The sequence below is a fragment of the Marmota monax genome, unplaced genomic scaffold, assembly GCF_021218885.2.
Source record: "Marmota monax isolate L192 unplaced genomic scaffold, Marmota_monax_Labrador192_F-V1.1 WCK01_AAM20220418_F8-fsc00029, whole genome shotgun sequence".
In the NCBI taxonomy this organism is placed as follows: Eukaryota; Metazoa; Chordata; class Mammalia; order Rodentia; family Sciuridae; genus Marmota; species Marmota monax.
Window position 1 is genome coordinate 10,646,408 of NW_026693024.1, and position 23,593 is coordinate 10,670,000.

The 23,593-nt window shown below is 39.4% G+C and overlaps 1 protein-coding gene across 1 annotated transcript in view; it reads right to left on the minus strand.

Annotated features, from left to right (window-relative positions):
* The window catches only part of LOC131424500 (orofacial cleft 1 candidate gene 1 protein-like), an 89,253-nt gene that overhangs the window by 52,692 nt on the left and 12,968 nt on the right, over positions 1–23,593 (minus strand). Inside the window, exon 6 of the mRNA XM_058582332.1 lies at positions 8,128–8,214. Coding sequence (XP_058438315.1) covers positions 8,128–8,214 — 87 coding nt within the window. The remainder of the gene's footprint in view (positions 1–8,127; positions 8,215–23,593) is intronic.

Consider the following 23,593-nt stretch of genomic DNA (forward strand, 5'->3'; position numbering starts at 1 on the left):
TAATGACTGGTTCCTGGTTAAAAATATATCATGTTCTGGATTGTGAATGACTCTAATGAGCTTTGTGACTGTCATCATTTCATCACTTATTTTTGTAAACCTTAAGAGTGCTTTAAAAACTATAGAATTGTAGAGTGGTATGCACCTGCAGAGCTATTTGGAATTGTTAATGTATAACTACAACTAGATTTGAGATTGTAGAAGAGGAAATCATCACACCTCTGCACCTCTGTGTTTCAAAAGTTAGGAGGCGATTTCAAGCATTCAGTGAGGGGAATAGTTGCAGGGTATGGAAATCTCATGTGCTAGGTGCACCCTACCGCAGAATGCTCATTTTAAATCAGAGCAGAAAGGCGTTGGCACAGGGATGCTGTCCCTTGGATGCATTACGTGGGGCCTTCTAACGGCACCAGATTGCTCACAGTAGCCTAAGATGAAAGCAGATTGCTGCTTCTTTCATCTGACCAGCTTTCTGTCCTTGATCAAAAATTACCTTCTCTGCCCATCATGTCATCAGTGGTTAAAACTTACCATTTAAATTGTAAGCTGCAGGAGGAGGGAAGATGGCGGCGAGGGGAGTGCATTACCCCCGTGTGCTGCTTCACTGTGTGGGAGTATGACAAGTCAGGACGGCTAAAGGATATCTTGTTAGGAATTTCCAGCAATAGTGGGGTGCGCCGGAACCTGGAGGAAGGATTTCCATCGCATGAGGATCGGCTACGGGGACTCAAACGCGAGAGGTTTGTCGCACGGAGGGTAACACTGCTTATTCAGCAAATCGCCCCGCGGCTAGAGTCTGCAACGCGCGCTGGGATAGAGACGCAGGGTTACAGCGCTGCAGTTTCTGCCAGACGCGCAAGCACCGCACTCAGGGCTGAATTCTGGGTTCGAGACGGGGAAGGAAGCGGTCCATCTCGGTTCTCCACACCGGTCAGACCACAGAGGAGGCCAGCAGCCACCATGTTGGTAAACTGACGTCACCACACCTGTTTTTGACTGACCGCAGCTCATTCAGCCATAGAACAGGTAATTTCAGGCTGCAATTCGCCTGCGGCTTGCAGACAGATTGCTAGGGTTCAGCGCCTGGGGGCTTCTTAAAATCTGATCTTATCGGAGTGAACACGGAGCGCGGGGCGGCCGAGTTCCGGCTCCCGGAACCGTCCCGGAACCGCCCTGGCTCCGGGCTGCGGAGCCTGTGGAGGCTGCTTCTTGGACCCTGCTAATATCAGAGCAAACACGAAACACCAAGAGGCCGAGTTCCGGCTCCCGGAACTGAGCCCGCGGGGACTGCTTCTTGGAGCTTACACTTATAGGAGCTTACACCGAGCACAGAGCGGCCGAGTTCCGGCTCCCAGAACCGTCCCGGAACCGCCCTGGCTCAGGGCTGCGGAGCCCGCGGAGGCTGCTTCTTGGACCCTGCTACTATCAGAGCATACACCAAGCACTAAGCGGCCGAATTCCGGCTCCTGGAACTGAGCCCGCGGGGGCTGCTTCTTGGAGCCTACACTTATAGGAGCTTACACCGAGCACGGAGCGGCCGAGTTCCGGCTCCCGGAACTTCCCTGGACCGGGGCTAGGAGCCCGCGGAAACTGTGTCTCGGTCCGGGTCCTGCTGAGGGCAGGTCAGGACTCACCCATTGCTTGGGTTGCCTGGCAAGGGGAACGAAATGCTGCCATTCGCATAGGATACCAACATGGCAGAGATCTGATGTCAGCAGAAAGCGGTGGAGGAGAGATCTTCATCAATACCAGCGGTGACATAAGCAGTTGGTCTCCTGGTAAGGGGGGTGAGGCTCAGTCACCCAAGTCTCCTCAATTTGTCCTCGAGCCAGAGGGAAGGAGCCGGGCCGCCGCCAGCCCCCGGAGCAGGCCCAGCGGCTCGCCAGCGTGGTGACCGCGTGACCCCAATTGGAGAGGGGGCGGAGCGGAGCCGCCACCCACACCCGCCAGGTGGGCAGACCCACGACCCAGTAGTACATGGGCGTGGTAGGAGGGGCAGGGCAGAGCCGCCCTTCGCGCTTGCAAGGTAAACAGACCTGTGACAGCCTGGCGGGTCAGGCCCAGTGGCCTGCCAGTGTGGTACACACGTCACCCCAACTCGAGTAGGGGCAGAGCAGATCCTTATCCCACGCCCGGATCAGGCCCTGCCGGTGTGGTGGTCACGTGACCCCAATTGGAGTGGGGGTGGAGCGGAACCGCCACCCGTGCCCGCAGGGTGAGCAGACCAGTGATCAACCTGCAGATCAGGCCCAGGGGTCCGCAGGCGTGGTAGGAGGGGCAGGGCAGATCCGCCGCCCGCGCCTTCAAGGTAGGCAGACCTACAACAGACCGGCGGATCAGGCCCAGGAGCCTGCCGGCGGGGTACAAACACCACCCTAATTGGAGTAGTGACAGAGCAGAGTCGCCTCCCTTGCCAGGAACAGACCCAGCATCCTGCAGGCGGGGTAGTCACGACACCCCAATTGGAGTAGGGGCAAAGCAGAGCCTCCACTCGTGCCCGAAAGGTGGGCAGATCTGCGACCGACCAGCAGGACAGGCCCAGTGGCCTGCTGGTACGACAGACACGTCACCCCAATTGGAGTAGGGGCAGAACAGAGCCGCCACCAGCTCCCAGAACAGGCCCAGTGACCTGCCGGCGTGGTAGCCACGACACCCCAATTGGAATAAGGAGAGAGCAGAGCCGCCGCCCGCACCTGCAGGAAAGATACGCAAGAAGTATGAAAAGACAAGGAAAGAAAGGACCACAAGCAATGCAGGTCAACGCAACTTTAGAAGAGGTAACAGCTGCAGCAGATGGAATGTCAGATAAAGAATTCAGGATATACATGCTTCAGATGATCTGGAGTATCAAGGAAGACATTAAACAGCAAAATCAGACAATGAAAGATCACTTCGACAACGAATTACGCAAACAAATCCAGGAAGCAAAGGATCAACTATACAGGGAGATAGAGGTTATAAAAAACAAGCAATCAGAAATCCTAGAAATGCAGGAAGCAATAAACCAACTTAAAAACTCAATGGAGAATACTACCAACAGAGTAGAACACTTAGAAGATAGAACATCAGACAATGAAGACAAAGTATTTCAACTGGAAAAGAACATAGACAGCTCAGCAAGACTGTTAAGAAACCATGAGCAGAACATCCAAGAAATATGGGATAACATTAAGAGACCAAACTTAAGAGTCATTGGGATACAGGAAGGTACAGAGCTCCAAACCAAAGGAATGAGCAGTCTATTCAATGAAATAATACAAGAAAACTTCCCAGACTTGAAGAATGAGACAGAATCCCAAATCCTAGAAGCCTACAGGACGCCGAATGTGCAAAATCATAAGAGATCCACACCTAGACACATTATAATGAAGATGCCCAACATACAGAATAAGGAGAAAATTTTAAAAGCTACAAGAGAAAGGAAGCAGATTACATTTAGGGGCAAGCCAATCAGGATAACAGCTGATCTTTCAACACAGACTCTGAAAGCTAGAAGATCCTGGAATAACATATTTCAAACACTGAAAGATAATGGGTTCCAACCAAGAATTGTGTATCCAGCGAAATTAAGCTTCAGGATGGAGAATGAAATTAAAACCTTCCACGATAAACAAAAGTTTAAAGAATTCGCAGCTAGAAAACCATCTCTTCAAAACATCCTAGCCAAAGTATTACAGGAAGAGGAAATGGAAAATAACAATGAAAACCAACAGTGGGAGGTAGGACAGTAAAGGGGGGGGGAAACAATCAAAGAGGAAAACAAACAATGTTTAGTAACAGAAATAAACAAATATGGCTGGAAGAACAACCCATATCTCAATAATAACCCTAAATGTTAATGGCTTAAACTCACCAATTAAGAGACACAGGCTAGTAGAATGGATCACAAAACAAGACCCAACAATATGCTGCCTACAGGAGACGCATTTGATAGGAAAAGACATACATAGGCTGAAGGTGAAAGGTTGGGAAAAATCATATCACTCATATGGACTTCGGAAACAAGCAGGCGTGTCCATACTCATATCAAATAAAATAGATTTCAAGCCAAAGTTAATCAAAAGAGATAAAGAGGGACACTACATACTGCTTAAGGGAACCATACACCAACAAGACATAACAATCATAAATATTTATGCCCCAAACAATGGTGCAGCTATGTTCGTCAAACAAACTCTTCTCAAGTTCAAGAGTCTAATAGACCACCACACCATAATCATGGGAGACTTCAACACACCTCTCTCGCCACTGGACAGATCTTCCAAACAAAAGTTGAATAAGGAAACTATAGAACTCAATAACACTATTAATAACCTAGACCTAATTGACATATATAGAGTATACCACCCAACATCAAGCAGTTACACTTTTTTCTCAGCAGCACATGGATCCTTCTCAAAAATAGATCATATATTATGTCACAGGGCAACTCTTAGACAATATAAAGGAGTAGAGATATTACCATGCATCTTATCTGATCATAATGGAATGAAACTGAAAATCAACGATAAAAGAAGGAAGGAAAAAGCATACATCAATTGGAGAATGAACAATAGGTTACTGAATGATCAATGGGTTATAGAAGACATCAAGGAGGAAATTAAAAAATTCTTAGAGATAAATGAAAACACAGACACAACATATCGGAATCTATGGGACACATTGAAAGCAGTTCTAAGAGGAAAATTCATTGCTTGGAGTTCATTCCTTAAAAAAAGAAAAAACCAACAAATAAATGATCTCATACTTCATCTCAAAATCCTTGAAAAAGAAGAGCAAAACAACAGCAAAAGAAGTAGAAGGCAAGAAATAATTAAAATCAGAGCTGAAATTAATGAAATCGAAACAAAAGAAACAATTGAAAAAATTGACAAAACTAAAAGTTGGTTCTTTGAAAAAATAAACAAAATCGACAGACCCTTAGCGATGCTAGTGAAGAGAAGAAGAGAGAGAACTCAAATTACTAGCATACGGGATGAAAAAGGCAATATCACAACAGACACTTCAGAAATACAGAAGATAATCAAAAACTATTTTGAATCCTTATACTCCAATAAATTAGAAGATAGTGAAGGCATAGATAAATTTCTTAAGTCATATGATCTGCCCAGATTGAGTCAGGAGGATATAGAAAACCTAAACAGACCAATATCAATTGAGGAGATAGAAGAAACCATCAAAAGACTACCAACTAAGAAAAGCCCAGGTCCCGATGGGTATACAGCAGAATTTTACAAAACCTTTAAAGAAGAACTAATACCAATACTTTTCAAGCTACTTCAGGAAATAGAAAAGGAGGGAGAACTTCCAAATTCATTCTATGAGGCCAACATCACCCTGATACCTAAACCAGACAAAGACACTTCAAAGAAAGAAAACTACAGACCAATATCTCTAATGAACCTAGATGCAAAAATCCTCAATAAAATTCTGGCGAATCGGATACAAAAACATATCAAAAAAATTGTACACCATGATCAAGTAGGATTCATCCCTGGGATGCAAGGCTGGTTCAATATACGGAAATCAATAAATGTTATTCACCACATCAATAGACTTAAAAATAAGAACCATATGATCATCTCGATAGATGCGGAAAAAGCATTTGACAAAGTACAGCATCCCTTTATGTTCAAAACTCTAGAAAAACTAGGGATAACAGGAACATACCTCAATATTGTAAAAGCAATCTATGCTAAGCCTCAGGCTAGCATTATTCTGAATGGAGAAAAACTGAAGGCATTCCCTCTAAAATCTGGAACAAGACAGGGATGCCCTCTCTCTCCACTTCTCTTCAACATAGTTCTCGAAACACTGGCCAGAGCAATTAGACAGACGAAAGAAATTAAAGGCATAAAAATAGGAAAAGAAGAAATTAAATTATCACTATTTGCAGATGATATGATTCTATATCTAGCAGACCCAAAAGGCTCTACAAAGAAACTATTAGAGCTAATAAATGAATTCAGCAAAGTGGCAGGATTTAAAATCAACACGCATAAATCAAAGGCATTCCTGTATATCAGCGACAAATCCTCTGAAATGGAAATGAGGACAACCACTCCATTCAAAATATCTTCAAAAAAAATAAAATACTTGGGAATCAACCTAACAAAAGAGGTGAAAGACTTATACAATGAAAACTACAGAACCCTAAAGAGAGAAATAGAAGAAGATCTTAGAAGATGGAAAAATATACCCTGTTCATGGATAGGCAGAACAAACATCATCAAAATGGCGATATTACCAAAAGTTCTCTATAGGTTTAATGCAATGCCAATCAAAATCCCAATGGCATTTCTTGTAGAAATAGAGAAAGCAATCATGAAATTCATATGGAAAAATAAAAGACCCAGAATAGCAAAAACAATGCTAAGCAAGAAGTGTGAATCAGGCGGTATAGCGATACCAGACTTCAAACTATACTACAGAGCAATAGTAACAAAAACAGCATGGTACTGGTACCAAAACAGGCGTGTGGACCAATGGTACAGAATAGAGGACACAGAAACCAATCCACAAAACTACAACTATCTTATATTTGATAAAGGGGCTAAAAGCATGCAATGGAGGAAGGATAGCATCTTCAACAAATGGTGCTGGGAAAACTGGAAATCCATATGCAACAAAATGAAACTGAATCCCTTTCTCTCGCCATGCACAAAAGTGAATTCAAAATGGATCAAGGAACTTGATATCAAATCAGAGACGCGCCGTCTGATAGAAGAAAAAGTTGGCTACGATCTACAGTCGGTGGGGTCGGGCTCCAAATTCCTCAATAGGACACCCATAGCACAAAAGTTAATAACTAGAATCAACAAATGGGACTTACTCAAACTAAGAAGTTTTTTCTCAGCAAAAGAAACAATAAGAGAGGTAAATAGGGAGCCTACATCCTGGGAACAAATCTTTACTCCTCACACTTCAGATAGAGCCCTAATATCCAGAGTATACAAAGAACTCAAAAAATTAGACAATAAGAGAACAAACAACCCAATCAACAAATGGGCCAAGGACCTGAACAGACACTTCACAGAGGAGGACATACAGTCAATCAACAAGTACATGAAAAAATGCTCAACATCTCTAGCTGTCAGAGAAATGCAAATCAAAACCACCCTAAGATACCATCTCACTCCAGTAAGATTGGCAGCCATTAGGAAGTCAAACAACAACAAGTGCTGGCGAGGATGTGGGGAAAAGGGTACACTTGTACATTGCTGGTGGGACTGCAGATTGGTGCAGCCAATTTGGAAAGCAGTATGGAGATTTCTTGGAAAGCTGGGAATGGAGCCACCATTTGACCCAGCTATTCCCCTTCTTGGTCTATTCCCTAAAGACCTAAAAAGAGCATGCTACAGGGACACTGCTACATCGATGTTCATAGCAGCACAGTTCACAATAGCAAGACTGTGGAACCAACCTAGATGCCCTTCAATAGACGAATGGATAAAAAAAATGTGGCATTTATACACAATGGAGTATTACTCTGCATTAAAAAATGACAAAATCATAGAATTTACAGGGAAATGGATGGCATTAGAGCAGATTATGCTAAGTGAAGCTAGCCAATCCCTAAAAAACAAATGCCAAATGTCTTCTTTGATATAAGGAAAGTAACTAAGAACAGAGTAGGGACGAAGAACAGGAGAAGAAGATTAACATTTAACAGGGATGAGAGGTGGGAGGGAAAGGGAGAGAGAAGGGAAATTGCACGGTAATGGAAGGAGACCCTCAGGGTTATACAGTGGAGGGGGTAGAGAGAGAGGAGGGGAGGGGAGGGGAGAGGTGGGGAGGGGGGAGGGTGGAGGATGGGAAAGGCAGCGGAGCACAACAGACACTAGTATGGCAATTTGTAAATCAATGGATGTGTAACTGATGTGAATCTGCAATCTGTGTATGGGGTGAAGGTGGGAGTTCATAACCCGCTAGAATCAAAGTGTGGAATATGATATGTCAAGAAATTTGTAATGTTTTGAACAACCCACAATAAAAAATTAAAAAAAAAAATAAATTGTAAGCTGCAAAAAATCTAAATGGAACTGCATGTGTGATCTCTGTCACCTCATTTTCATGAATGGAAAAGAATATTCTGACACAAAAATTACATACTTAATTCTAGCTCACCCTCTCTGCTGACCTGCATCCCACACTGCCTTGGGTTTATTTCCTCATCCATCAGTGGGTCAAAGTAATTTCTGCCGTATTCATTTCCTGTGGAAAGTACATGAGGTAAGGGTCAGTGATTATTAGAAGCACATGAACCAAAATGTTAATTTTGAAATCGACACCAGCACAGAAGGACCATTTTAGCAACTTTACAAGCTTAATTTTTTTTACAAGTTTTCCAAGCTTCTCTTTTTTTTTATAATTATCATCTTGCAAAAGGTCAGAAAAGGTAATTCAAGAAACAAGTTCACGCTATCTTTCCGTTGCTAAAAAGTTAATGAGAAAATGACCAAATGCAGACTTTAGAATAATAATAATAATAATAAACTTCAGCTAAATTATTTTTAGGATATACTCAAGAAGTGGATATTTGGAAGATTATAATGTTGTGTAGAGTCCACTCATGATTCTGTTTACGGACTGGTATTTCACATGTTGTGTGGCCAGGATTCTGTAGCCATCTTACTAGGGTGTTCATTGTTAGAACCAGTAACAAAATTTCCATGTTGATGGTTGGGAGAAAAGAAAAAAAGAGAATAAATAAAATGGAGGAAAGGAAGGAAGGAAGGAAGGGAGGGTGGGTGGAAGGGTGAGTGGGTAGAGGAGGGAGAAAAGGAAAGAGGGAGGCAAAGAAAAATAAAAAAGAGAGGCCTGCTTCAGGTCTCGTTAATGTCAACTTAAGGAACATGAAGGGGAGGTACAAATGATTTAGTCAGGAGTTACACTCACCACACATCAGCAATCTCAACACCATCACCACCCCAAATTTCTCACTTCACATTTCCATTCACTCCGTCCTGATCTCAATAGCCAAACCGTAGCATCAGGTTTGACTTTGTCATAGAGAAAAAAAGGTCTGCTATCAATTTTCTGAATCTACTTTCATTCTTCCTGCAGACTGAAATGTATATGTCTGTTGCTACTAATTTGCATTCCGCGAAATGTAATCCACTCTGACAATAATTCAAGTGGCCTTCAACACTGCAAAATAAAGCCCCGTAGAAAGAAAACAGCAAACTTTGACAATGTGGTTCACAGTGAAAGGTGAATACGTACCAGGTACAGGGTGGTGTACCAAGTATATTTATTTTAGGATCAAATTAAACTGAACAGCAGCTCCTTTTCCAAAGTCAAGGGAAAACTTGACATGAGCCTAACTTTAATTTCTACTTCAGGACTGGCACATTTTTGCCGTGAATCTCTGTTCTATCAATACAGTATTATGGGAACTGAAAATCTGCTTTACTTTGACTTTTCAGTAAAGAAAAAAAAAATAAATGAGTTTCACTTTTGTTCCTTTATCTGTCAACAACTATTAGGCTGGTGTGAATCTTGGTGGTATGTAATCTGAGCCATTCTACCTCATTTGCTGTAAATGTGTGTGTGTATGTGTGTGTGTTTTCTTCTGCCACAGAGCACTGTGATGCTCTAAGTCTACTCTTCCATATGCTGGGAAAATAATTCACCTCTAATAAAGCAGAGATGGGGGTGAAGTCTTTATTATATTGGCATCTCAGTCTCAGTCATCTGCTGGTATCCGTATGCTGGAAGTTCCCCAATTCAAAACAAAGCTTAAATTCTTTGCCCACTAACATACTGACTGGTTAATAATACCAAGATAACCAAGACTCTGGAAAGTGAGATAAAGTTAAGTCATTCTCTTTTTTAAATTTCTTTTTTAGATGTTGATGGACCTTTGTTTTATTCACCTATTTATAGGTGGTGCTGAGAATTGAACCCAGTGCCTCACACATGCTAGGCAAGTGCTCTACCACTGAGCCACAACCCAGCCCAAGTTAAGTCACTGTTAACTAAAAGTTTCAAAAATTGTATAGTCAGTTCTCTGTATTTATAAATTCTATACCTGTGGACTCAACCAACTACCAACCAAAAACCACAGGCCTAATGTTTTCTCTGATAAGCAGATGCTGATCCATAATTAGGGTTGGGGGGATAGGAAAGAATGAAGGAACTTTGGATTGTGCAAAGGGGAGGGGAGGGGAAGGGCAGTGGAATGAGACAGATATTATTACTCTATATACATGTATGATTACACCACCAGTGTGACTCTGCACCATGTACAGCCAGAGGAAGAAGTTGTGTTCTATTCATGCACAATGTGTTAAAATGCATTCTGTTGTCATGTATAACGAATTGGAACAATTTTAAAAATTTAAAACAAATTGTTTTTTTTAAAATATTCAGAACAAAATCTTGCATCTGGGCTGAACATGTATAAGTGTTCCTTTTCTTGTCATTATTGCCTGAATAACACATCAATTTACATAGCACTTATTTGTATTCGGTATTTAAAAAAAAAATCTAGTGATGATTGAAAGTATACGGGAGGCTGTGTATAGGTTCCACAGAAGTACTACACATTTTACCCAAAGGATCTGAGCATCCATGGATCTTGGTATGTGGGAAAAGTTTCTGGAACCAATCCCCCTTGGATACTGAGGGATGACTGTACTTGGTTTTTAGGCTCTCAAATCCTTTTCATCCTTCTTTTCAGCTGAGACATTGGGATCTTGCCCAGATGTACTTGAAGGAGATCTGCGCACTGGGAGCTGTCCAAACTGCTAAGTCTCTCTTTGGGGTTCTATGCTTGCACACACAACTGGGAGAGGAAAATCCTTAAGGTCTACACAAGTTGCACCTTCTGCATTCTGTGAGGGTTGATGAACACGTGTAAGTCATAAATGTCCCTCATGGAGCGATTCAATTTGTATTTCCCGTTCTGGGATAATGCATCAAGCATTTTACAAGGAAAGAATTCAGAGCTTTTTTTGAACAGTTCTTGATACTCCTTTTTTGAACAGTTCTTGATACTCCTTTAAACATCTCCAAGTTCTATGTTATAGTATATATATATAGAATTCCTATGTTTTATAATGTACATATATTTTCTTTTGGGGGGAGGGTGTCAACATACTTTATATATAAACAGATATAAAAAATTGTGGTACATATGTGTAATAAGATTTGTAATGCAAAAAAAAAATAAAGTAAATGTATAAAGGCATGAATTTGCATGAACACAGTCTATTTACAAAGATATGAAAAATTGTACTGTATATGTGTAATAAGAACTGTAATGCATCTGCTGTCATGTATTTAAAAAAACATAAAACTGATAAAACAACAACAAAAAAACCAAAAACAAAAAAAGCCCCAATTACCATTGTTTAGGGAAACATCTTTTTATTTAAAGAAAATTTAATTTTGCTGAAATTCACATACTATAAAATCAACTATTTAAAAATGAACATTTCTATGGCATTAACCATATTAATAATGCAGTCAAACCAACTGCTAGCTAGTTGGAAATAATTTTCATCAGCTCAAAAGAAAACTCCACGCTTAGTAAGCAATACTCTCTATTCCTTTCTTCTAGGCTCTGGCAAATACCAGTCTGCTTCCTATCTCTCATATATTTTCTTTTACATTTTACAGGCATATCTTTGGTGTGCATGTTGTATCGTACTTGCTCACTGTCTGTTAAAATACAAGCTCTGTGAGGATAACAACATCATTTCCTGCTCACCGTGCCACCCTCCCAGTCTCTCACAGAGCCTGGAGTGCAGACGTGAATTCGTTGATTTAATAGAGCTGGCTCTGAAACCTATGTAATACCCAAATCCTTTCACTGGCTAGATGTGCTCTTTCTTGATTAAAATGAGAAGCAAGATACACCCTTTGATCACCTTTGATTCCTCTTCTTTCTATTCTGCCTCCCTTCTCTTCTTAGGACCTTCTTCCTCCACTTCTCTTTACTCTGTCCTGATTTAAAAAACAAAAAGAGAAAAACACCCTGACCCCCACCTGCAGAGCACAGCCTGCTGAAAGAACAAGACGGCTACACCTACACACTTCAGAATGACTTTATATTGTGGTAAAGACAGAGTTCTTTGGGAGCATCTATCCATGGACCAAAAAAATGCAGAACAACAACAACAAAAAAAAAACTTGCATCTTTTCTGAACATGTACCAACCTTTCTTTTTTTCCTAATTATTATTCCTAAAATAATATATTACAACAATTATAGCATTTAACTATAGCATAGGGGCTTCAAAGAAGTCTTCCTAGATTCTATCTGAAGTCAGATAGTATGTGTAATGAGGAACTAGCCAAGTCAAACATCAGAGGAGGATTGGCCAGGGAAAGGCACAGAGGCACATGGGGGTGGGAAGCACATTTTGTTAGCGATATCCCTCAATATTTCTCAGCCTCCTAAGTTTATAGTTTAGTAAAGTAAAGGGATCCAAATTCTTTACCAGTCCCAGAATCAAGCTTCATTAAAGCTTTTGTTCAAATTATTAGTACATCCCTGTTGAGTGTTAGCTTGTGCAGACCTGATGAATTGTACCCATCCATTCATCCTTTCAATTCATTCTTCTGTTTTTTGAGTGCTTATTATGTGACTAAGTCAGTAAAATGAAATACTCAAAAACCCCTTCCTTTACAGAGTTTTATGAGTAGGAGAGTAAATACAATATAAGTGTGTGTTTTATAGTTTTTTTCAATAGAGTCAGACATGAACCATCAGGCCCCCAGGAAGGTGTGGGGTACATGTGCCTTCAAATACAGGGGGTGCCACTCAGGATTAAATCACCACACTCTCAAGCCACATGTGAGTTGATAAAGCATACTGTATTTTTTACTATTCGTTATTTTTGTAACTTACTATTTTGCCAATTGCTTGCTATGATAAAATCAGTCTGAAAAACAGATAAGAACAAAAATTGAATGATTTAATTTTTTTAATTTAAAATTTAAACGATTATTCCTTTCCATGAGTATATCTTTCCCTAAGAAGCCAAAAATTTTACACGGCAGGCAATTTGAGGATACAAACCCCACAGAGTCTGTTATAAATTTGGAAGCCCAGAGTCTCTGTCTGAACACCATCTCCCTGTCCTCATATTTCACTGGGTAGTATCAGGATTTAATAAGTCAGGACGGTTTTAGGAAAGGGTGCCTATATATTACCAGAAGCTTGATGCTAATAGGATAAATCCTAAAAGTGTCCTAATCACTCCGAGTGTGCTTTTGGATATATCCAAAATCATCTCACAGGAAAATCAACAGACCCACTGAGGAATACAAAGTAGGGCACTGAGTAGTACAAATGCAATAGGTTTTAACATGACTGATATTTAACTCTTTGTGATCTTCAGACGACAACACGATGGTTATGCAAACACACACGTACACAGGTGGTGGTGTGATTCTACCCTGAAGCCACTGGGTGTGTCACCTAAACCAGCAAGCCAGGGAATCCTTCCCAGCATGACTCTTCACTCTCTCCCTTTGGCTTCCGACTTCCTCTGTTAGCTGTCCAGTGTTTAGAATCAGTATCCGTCTATACAGTTCTTGTTCTATTTCCTTCCAAACCAGGGGTGGAAAACACACGCACTTACCTTCTGCCCTTCCACACAGCTCAGGTTTTCCTATCACTTAACTCAGCACAGCACAGAGCATAAACGGGCCTTTTACTTAAATTACATCGTCCATGAACTTTGGTCAGGAAACCCTCTGGTGGGCACCCAAGCAGGTCTGTGGGGGCCGTAAGAGTGAGAATAAAATTGCCCCCCCAGAGGAAGGTTAGTACAAATCATCCAAGTGTCTTGACTCAATGAAGCAATCACTTCCTTTCAAATCAGCTGCATGAACTTGAGAGGAAGAAAAATCTGAAGGCATCTATTCATTCCTCAGGAGGGTTTTATTGGCCAAATCCTTGTCCTTTTCCTGTGACTCCACCTGCTATAGCTCATTGTTTCATTCCCAAGCACCACATTTCCTATCATATACTATAAATTAAATACACAGCCTACATGTGAAAACAACCAACTAAACCCATTTTATATTCTATGATGAAAGCCATGCACCAATATTTTACAACATAAGCTATTCTCCTGAACATTATCCCTTTAAAAGAAATCAAGCCTAGAAAATGAATATGAAACTTGATTCTTAGGAACTTCATAAATAAATTTGAGAAAGCATCATATTTTTCTCACTTTGAAAACTTAATATAAAGATCTCAAGTTTAGCTGGGCCCAGTGGTACACGCCTCTAATCCCAGTGACTCAGGAGGATGAGACAGGAGATCACAAGTTCAAAACCAGCCTCAGCAACTTGGTGAGGCTGTAAGCAACTCAGAGAAACCCTGTCTCAAAATAAAATATAAAAAGGGCTGGGGATGTGGCTTAGTGCTTAAGCACTGAGGGTTTAATCCCTGATTTAAAAAAAAGAAAGAAAGAAAAAGAAAAAAATTCAATTTTAAATGTCCATAAGTCTAAACAGGTAACATAAATATATGAAAAAAATAGTATAAATTAGAGAATTGTATTGGACATAGGTACTGAGAACTACATCAAACTCAAACATGCTCTATCATATTAAATCCACTCGGCTATTTTTTAAAGGGGGATATACACACATTTTTAAATGAAAGGCAACTAAAGTCATAAAAAAATGTCTTGCCTTAATAAAAATTTTACCAAGACCTCATTATAGTACATATAAAAAACAACAATGATGACAATAAAAAAGAAAGAAAAAACCTTCAGACAAAATCACAAATAACAACGTGAATGTGCACTATCAATATTATTACACAGCACACTCTTAGATATCTTGGCTAATACAGTTACATCAAAAATAAGAAAATGTGAGCTAAAGTTACTGAAAAAATTGCATGTTGTATAATTACTACTTGAAGACAATAGGATTCTCTGCCACAAAAACATTAGAGATTTGGCTGAAAACCTTATAGAGCAGAGAAGATATAATTTGAAAGTATCCTGATTAGCAACCAGATAATTATGTAAAAAAAAATTAACTTTTCTAAAAACCAACAATAGCCCTTTTGAAGATATGATGAATAAATAGAAAACCAAAACCTGTAATAAAGTTCTGGATAATCTTCAACAATTAATTCATTAATATTAGACTTTCCCAGGCATCTATAGGTGGTCCTCTAGTGATTAATTTCACTCAGCAACAAAATGAAAGGCACACAATTAACAATGGGGTTAAAAACCAGTGAGTCTGGGAAAGAGAAACTGGTTGCTTTTTCTTTTCTTCTTAACAGAAAGGCTCATCTATGAAAATTGGTCTATCACAGCATTTAAGAACCAGTTCCGTCCTGGACAAATTAGCTGTCTTAACTGCTTATTCTTACTTCCTTTCTAAATCTTGTGGGTATTTGATATATCAGTGATTTGAAAATCTAAATAGGGTAATAGTTGAAGTTTGCTAACAAGTTCTAATTAATTGAGCCATATTCTTTCTTCCCCCAAGGCGCTCCCTCGTGGTAAATTACCAAGCACTCTAACTTGCAATCCACTGGAGTGTTGTTGAGCGGGTAATTGCTGCAGGGCTTTATCCTGCAGTCCCCCAAGGCACCAGGCATCCAGTGCTCCGCTGGACGCAGACTCCATGGAGTGGGAGAGCGTCCCTCGGTTCCTGACATCCAAACAAGAAGACACTTGGAATAGGTAAGCAATTATGGGAATTCAAAGGTTAAGATTAAAAACATTGCTTTTTTCCCCCTCATATTTAAAAGACCTCCAAAAGTGATAACAAAGTTGTTGTTTTTTTTCCTTTCTAGTTCAAAAGCTAGAAACATGGAAAGTTGCAACATAACGTAGGCAACATTATCCTAAATGTAAATAATATATGCATACAGTTTGGGATATTGCCTTACAAATTATGAAGTACTTGACTCAGGATGTCAATCACACCTGGAATCCAGAGTGGGAATGTTTATTCATCTAATAATTGTGTCTTCCCCTTGGATCTAGGATTACTTCTACTTATGTATTGCATTCTGGTAATAATTCTTTTTATTCCATGGAAGCAGCACACTTTAGCACAAAAGAAATTAAAGTAATGTATTACCGGATTTGGTTTAGACAAAAGTAATAACCTATCTAACAAATCTGGCAATTTATGGACAAAATTTTAATCTTATAAAGACTTTCTATTTTTTTAGGACTTTCTATTTTTATAGGTTTTTGGCCAATTAATATGATGAAGACTAAGAATAATTTTATTTTTCCTTAAATTATTTTTGACAGAAAACAAAAGCAGCCAAAAGAAAGCCCAAGTGGAACTATTTGGAGAGAAGGAACTAATTCATGCTAAACGCAAAAAATACTGAAGTTATGAAAAATTTTTTCTTGTAAAATTTTTCTTTGCGTGAAAGTTCAACCATTGATCTTCGGAACAGAGCCAAATGAAGCTTGACATTTATGTGGACTTGCACCAATAGAGTCAAAATTCTTATTCTGATAACCAAAAAAAAAAATTAAGGTTTAATTTTTAAAAATTCATCAAATATATAAGAAGATTAAGGTAAACAATTCAGTAACCTGTTTAGCTGCTAAGACACTCCTTATTACATCACTAATACATCAGAAAACAAGATTTTTTTTCCTCAGATTTTTCATGGCATAGCTGAGTTTGCATTACAACAATCTATATAATCAGCTACACAATCTATATTTCTAGCAATTCTATGATTCTGAAATTCTTAAGCATCTTTTTCTCCATCATACAAGTTCTTGTGTTCACCTTTTCATTTTGAAGGTATAAAAATCCCACCAGAAAAAAAAACTTAGTGGTTTAAATGCATGAATCCATCTGTCACCAATGAACTCAAATAATAAATATACTCAACTGTTAAAATGATTCTTAGAAAGATTCTTTCTTTGATCAACTACATATGACAGATTTTATAAAATATTATTTTTCAAAATCATACACTGGAGGTTTCACTAACATCAATCCAAAGAGATGATATAAAAATAACTGCTCAAAAACTGGTCAAGTGTTACCAATGGATTCTATTTTAATATTAACAAAAACAGGAAAAAAGACAATACAAATAGACCTTCTGTTGAGTTCCTGAGCAAATTCATCTGATTACTTATGGATTAGCAATGTCTTCTAAGAAGAAAATATATGAAGGTTTTTTTTTTATTCTGTTGACATTCAAATATTTGATTAAAATGCTCTTTCTGCAGTTTGAACTTGTCCTAAAACTCGGCTGTTCCTTTTTTTAAAAAAAAAATACAAGTTAAAAAAATAGGCAAGGAAACTTCAATTATTTCTATAAACTGGCAAAACATTTTATGTATCTAATATCTACATAAAATATTTCTATATTTTGATAGGAAGGATGTTTTCTTGAGTGTTTATTTTTAGCCTTCCAAATCAATGAAAAAGATTAAAATCACTTAGGAGCCACATGGTATCTGAAGACACAAATCCAGGTCAGTTCAATAAACCTAAAGCAAATGATTTTCCTATATTTTTCCGTCTTCTTAATAATAGTTGAAATGTCCTGAAGCAAAAAAAATATTTTTAAATGTTCTATAAATTTTATATAACACCTGTTTTCCATCTTAAGGGAAAAAGAGCTATAAATGAGAACAATGTAAACAGTTTTATACAATATCACTTCTAAAATAATCTAGGCTATGTACACTGTGGGGAAATCAGTTCCATTCACGTATTTACTCTGACAATTTGAATTATGCTTTTAACACAAGTTCTTGGTACGTTATTTTATCACAAATATTTGTTCGTGTGTGTTTCTAATGGCCACACTAGTATGAGGACACATTTAGGTCACAATTATAAACCTTATCCAGGGTTCTCCAACACAGATGTAAACATTACGCATCTTGTACCTTCATCTATTCTGGAAAGATCATAGGTTACCTTTGCTCAAAACTCATCCCTCTCAGCTTTTCTGCAACATCTGCCATTTTCTTCCCTTACTGCAAGCCCTTTTGCTTCACTGCCTGTTGTCAAGGATTCTATGTTCAAGGTCATGCTCTTCAAACCACAGGGAGCTACACATTCATCATGAACACATGGGTGGCACCTTGACTCCACAAAGCCATGAAGAAACCGCTTGACCACTCCAGAGCTGCTGCCAAGGCCCCTCAAGGGAGCTCTAACACTGTGACCTCTAACACTGTGACCTCTAACACTGACCCATGGTATACCCTGCCATGTCCTCTCCATTGTCTTCTCTGGTTCTGATCAGGCCTTAACTCATGGCTCGATCCATCCCATGTTCCATCAGAATTACCAAGTGAAGTCCTTCTCTCCCCCACTACCCCACTACGTGCTGTTTCTCTATGTTACATGTTAGCAGTGAGGGTTGATGAGGCCCCCCCAAAATTGAAGTCAGTCTCAGTCTTAATTCCAAGGCTCTCTCCCTAAGACTCAGGAATAATGATTGAGGATTAGACCACAGGACAATATGACTGGTGAACACCATACTGAAATCAAGATGACCTTTCCTCTCTGGCCCTTGGCCAGATACTTGGCATGAGATCAAGCTGTCTGATCTCTTAACTTAGTACTCTTCTCTCAGAAGACCCTCGAGCCTTTCTTAAAAGGGAAATGTAACATACAGATTGTCAAATGATAGCAAGCATAGTGAAGTTGGAATTTAATATAACATTAATTATTATTATTAATTAATATTAATCAATATTGTACAACTTCTTATTCTGATGCCCAATAAGTATTTTTGAGATTTTTACCTTCTTTGCTGTGCAGCTGTTAAGATACTGACCATATCACCGATGTATTAGAAAACCTACATTTCCATTTCAGCTTTTACGGTGACGATGTGTGTTTATATTAGGCTTCTTTAATTCATAAATTCTCAGACAGGATTAGTCCTAGGCTGCATGTAGCTCAATTTAATGAACTAAACTGGATTCCAGTTATCTCATTGAGTATCCCTTTTCAACCATGCTTGGGACCAGAATTGTTTTGGATTTCAGATTTTCTCAGATTTTGAAATATGTGCTTAATATATTTAATGAGATACCTTGGGGATTAGATGCAAGTCTAAGCATGAAACTCATTTATGTCTCTTCTACATATAACCTGATGGTATTTTCATGCAGTACTTTTAATATGCCTGCATTTTGACTGCAACCCACCACATGAGGTCAGGTATAGAATTATCCACTTGAGATATCATGCCACTGCTCAAAAAGGATTGGATTTTGGAGCATTTCAGATTTTCAAACCAGTGAAGCCCAACCTGTTTTATGGGACACATACACACACACACACACACACACACTTTTTTTCTATTTTACTCATACTTCTAGAAATATTCATTGACTCCAAGAAAAGTTGTTTGTTTATAAGATAGATGCCAAAATCTTATATAAAAATATAACTAGTTCTAGAGTGCCAGATTAATCTGAATTAGTTCTAGTCCCCATAGTTGCCCTCACTGTGACTTTTCTGACGTCCTATGTTTCATGAACATAGACCTCTTCCATGTTCGTTCTATTCATAGCTATATTCCCTGTACCTGGCATAATGTTTGGAAAATGGAAAATGTTCAATAAATATGCTTTTCAGTGAAAGAAGAGAAGAAAGTAGTTACATAAAAAAATTCTTATTAGTGCTGTGTATAATTCTAAGCAAAATATTAGTTATGTTATATCCTACTAATCACGCATATTCCACTTCCATTTTCATTTAAGTTGTATTTATGTTAACAACTGGGTATGATCAATAAATAATCCAAGACATATGAACTGTAGGGGACATTTGTTTGGTGTATTTGTCTCGTGTCTTGCATTCATTTCCCCTCACTAAGAGCAATCTCTTGTCCCATTGTGGATGGTCTTGAAGGGCCAGCAACTCTAGATTCCTGGCTTCAATTACAGGAGCCAGGAGGGCTTGACAGAACCCATCTCTTTTGTCCTATGGTAAAACCAAGATGCAGGCAAAAGGCCTAAGCATGGAAGCATGGCCTGTCAAATGCTTTCACTTAGGACTCTGAACTTTAGATAAGCAAAAGAAGGATGAGAAGAACACTTGGCAATTAATTATTCATCACAGAACAGCATCAGAACCCAGACCACTTGTGCTCTGAGAGAGCTACTTCGTTTCCAACTTTCTATATTCCCAGGCACTGTGGTTTTTGCCCATTCCTACCATCCATTCTATGAGCCCATGAAACCCTTCTGTTTAAATTAGCCTGAAGTCATCTCTGTTGCTTACCGCCAGGGACACAGTCACATACACACACATGCTAACACCCAATCTGCTTCCTGGGAGATGCCACCCCCTGATATCTAGCAAGGAACACAAAAACAACCATCCTCCTAGACTCCCAGGAGAAAACAGGGGGAAAGGAGGGTGTGATCCGTGCATATCCTCAAATCTGCTTTTATTAGTAAGTATAGCAATGCTTGACTAAGTAATAGTACATGAAAATGATGATATCCATTTTCTTTCCCTATCACTCTCGGAATAACCTCAGTGAAAGGAATTAAAAGGAAAACTCTTCCCTTGTGCAATCACATCACCCAATATCTGTCCTACTACTATATACTTCTGTAATTCTATTTTTTCATATCTAAAAATCTTTCCTTGGCCCCTTCTCATACCTGTCCTAGATTTTACTTTGCTCCCATTTAGAACTTAAGCATTAACCATCTTTTCAATACCACCATGTTATATATTCATAAAATTAAAGAGTCTAAGATTAGAAAAGAAGTGTACACCCATGAAACACAGGTTCTGGGTGAGGCAGAGCTAAAGGCATGTAGAGACATTGCATGTATGAAAATTCTCTGAGAATTTACTAAATTGGATGCTTTAATGTTTTTACTAATTGTCTGCCTAAAATGAAAGACCAGTGAGAACTGAAAGAAGAGTATGAAGTCAAATATGGCAGTTTACTTAGAAGTGAGTATGGAAAGGCAGAGTAGGCTAGAAGGGGTGTGGTGTTTTGTTTCCTAATCATGCTTTGCAAAAATGACTGGTACCAACCTACAGGGTCAGCTCCACAGCATATTATCATTTAGCCTGGGAAAGTCTAGATGAATAAGCTTCTCAGGTTGCCTTCACACTGGAGTGCACAGGTGGGAGTCCAGGGTGCATGAAGGCCTTCCAAACGATCTGGAAATCATGCCACTCGACTCATTCTAAAGATCAGTGTGTACTTACTTTAATTACTTTTCTCCTATACTAAGGGACTCAAAATATCATAAATTTGACAAAATTTTGTTTTCAAAAGTTTGTTTTCAGAAAACCCCTCTCCTAGACATTTTCCCCATAAATTGCTATCTATCTTATAATGTTACATTTCCTTGAGATAATTTGAATAAATAGTGTTGAAATGCTCCATTTCTTACAAGCCTTTCCTTTAAAACGCATCTTAAAGGGAGAAATATATTGCTATTTACTTATCAGATGATAACATGAGCTAATTTTCACAATACTATGGGGAGAACATATAACTATTATAGTTTGTCTAAGTAATCACATTGACAGATGATGTAAAGGTTCTCTTTTAAAGTTGCAATAACCAGAGACATTGTGTTCTGTAGTATCTAGCAATTTCTAAATTTACATAGGTAAAATATTCTTCCTTGTTCACAGACCATAAAATCACACATCTCGTTTGCAATTGAATTTTTTGGAGGCTCTCCCAAAGGAGGGTTAGATGCATAAAATGTTTTTTAATTGAATATATTCCAGAATAGAGATGTGTAATCCCTTCCTATATCAATATCTGACTAGATTTGTAAGGATGATAACTATTTGCTGAATTTTTCTATCCAAAACTCCTCTTTGATTTCTTCCACTCTGCCCTACTTTGGGATTACACCTTTTCTCTCTATTTTCCAGATGTCTTCCATGCCTATTCTTGTCTCTCAGGCTTAGAAACTAAACCTACACAGGATGACTACAGATCTTGAAATGGAGCTAGCCTGCATTGAGATTTGTAATAATATACACACTGAATTTCAAAGCTTTGTGAAAAAAAAAATCATAAAATGTCTGTAACTTTTGATATTGGTTAGAAGTTTAAATAATAATATTTTGGAAATACAGGTTTAAGTCAAAAATATTCTTAAAATTGATTCATTTGCTTCTCTTAAATTTTAAGGTGGCTAATTTAAAATTACTTAGTGGCTCACATTATATTTCTCCTACATGGTGTTTGCCTGTGATATGTCCTTCCACCCTAAGACTGTCCTTCTATCTCTCCCCAAACATGTGATGGACTATAAATATGATTATTCTCCTTTTCAGCTTATTGAGTTTCACACAACCAAACCATCACATGGTACCCCACTTTTAAAAACATATATATAACAACTTAAGGTTTCGAGGTTTTCTCAGAGTTTCCTAGTTCTTTTTCCCCCTGGGGAATAAGAATTCTTGGTGAAGAAATCCCCCTATGGAACATAAATCTGTAAAGAAGGTCAGCTCTGCACTAAAGGGCATACCGTTCTCCTGGGGGTCTTACCACAAACTACCCCAGCCGAACAAGGAAGATCAATTTCCCTTCAAGGGAAATACTGGAGTTTGTACTGGAAATGTCCCCCAAAGGCCTACCTGTTAAAGGCTTGGTCACCAGCCTGTGGTGCTGCTGGGAGGTGGGAGAACCTTTACATGGGATGGGCCCTGGTGGGAAGAAGTTAGGCCACTGGGGGTGTGCCCAGCTTTCTTCTCTCTCTGTCCACCTTCCAGCCACCATGTGCAGCTTCTCTGCTGCACACTCTGCATCATGATGCACTGTCCTGCTGAGGCCCCAGGCAATAGCGCCCAGTGATCCTGGACGAAAACCTCTGAAACCTTCTCTCCTTCAAAGTTGATTCATTTTTGGTTACAAAAATGGAAAGCTGACCAACACAGGAATCAAATATCAAAAAACTGCTATTGGGCCCGGCTCAGTGGCACATGCCTGCAATCCCAGCGGCTCTGGAGGCTGAGGCAGGTTCAAAGCCAGCCTCAGCAACTTAGAGAGACCCTGTCTCAAAATGAAAGGTAAAAAGGGTTGGGGATGTGGCTCGGTGGTTGAGGGCCCCTGGGTTCAATCCCTGGTACCATAAATAAATAACTAAAATATAAATATATATAAAAAATAAAAACTGCTCTTAAGCTGATGACCCCAGAATTTTGTGCTTAGAGTTGAGTAGACTGAGAAGCCAGAGGATTGCTAAGGGGCTCTAGCCCCTCCTTCACATTCCTGAGCCCTTACCAGTCCCACCAGTTCTGTCAGCACCCCTTCACCCATAAACACAAATTGCCCTCCAACATCTAGCCCAGCTCTGGAGCTTGAGTCTGATCGCATCATGGTACCACCACTCCAGACTTTATGCTGACGCTCCTTGCCAAAAGGCTGTCCCCTTAACCAGTGACAACTCCCACTCAACCATATAGCAGAGGGGTGAAATACCCAGGGCGCAAAGTCACACACACCTTGGTTTGAGTCTCTTGTTCTCTCATTGTCTGGATTTCCTCAACCTTGACACCCTCATCAATAAAATGAGAATAATGTGTAAATGTATCTAGGGTGGGATTTGCTAGTTGACCCCAGTGTACATTCTCTTAACAACACAAGCCCT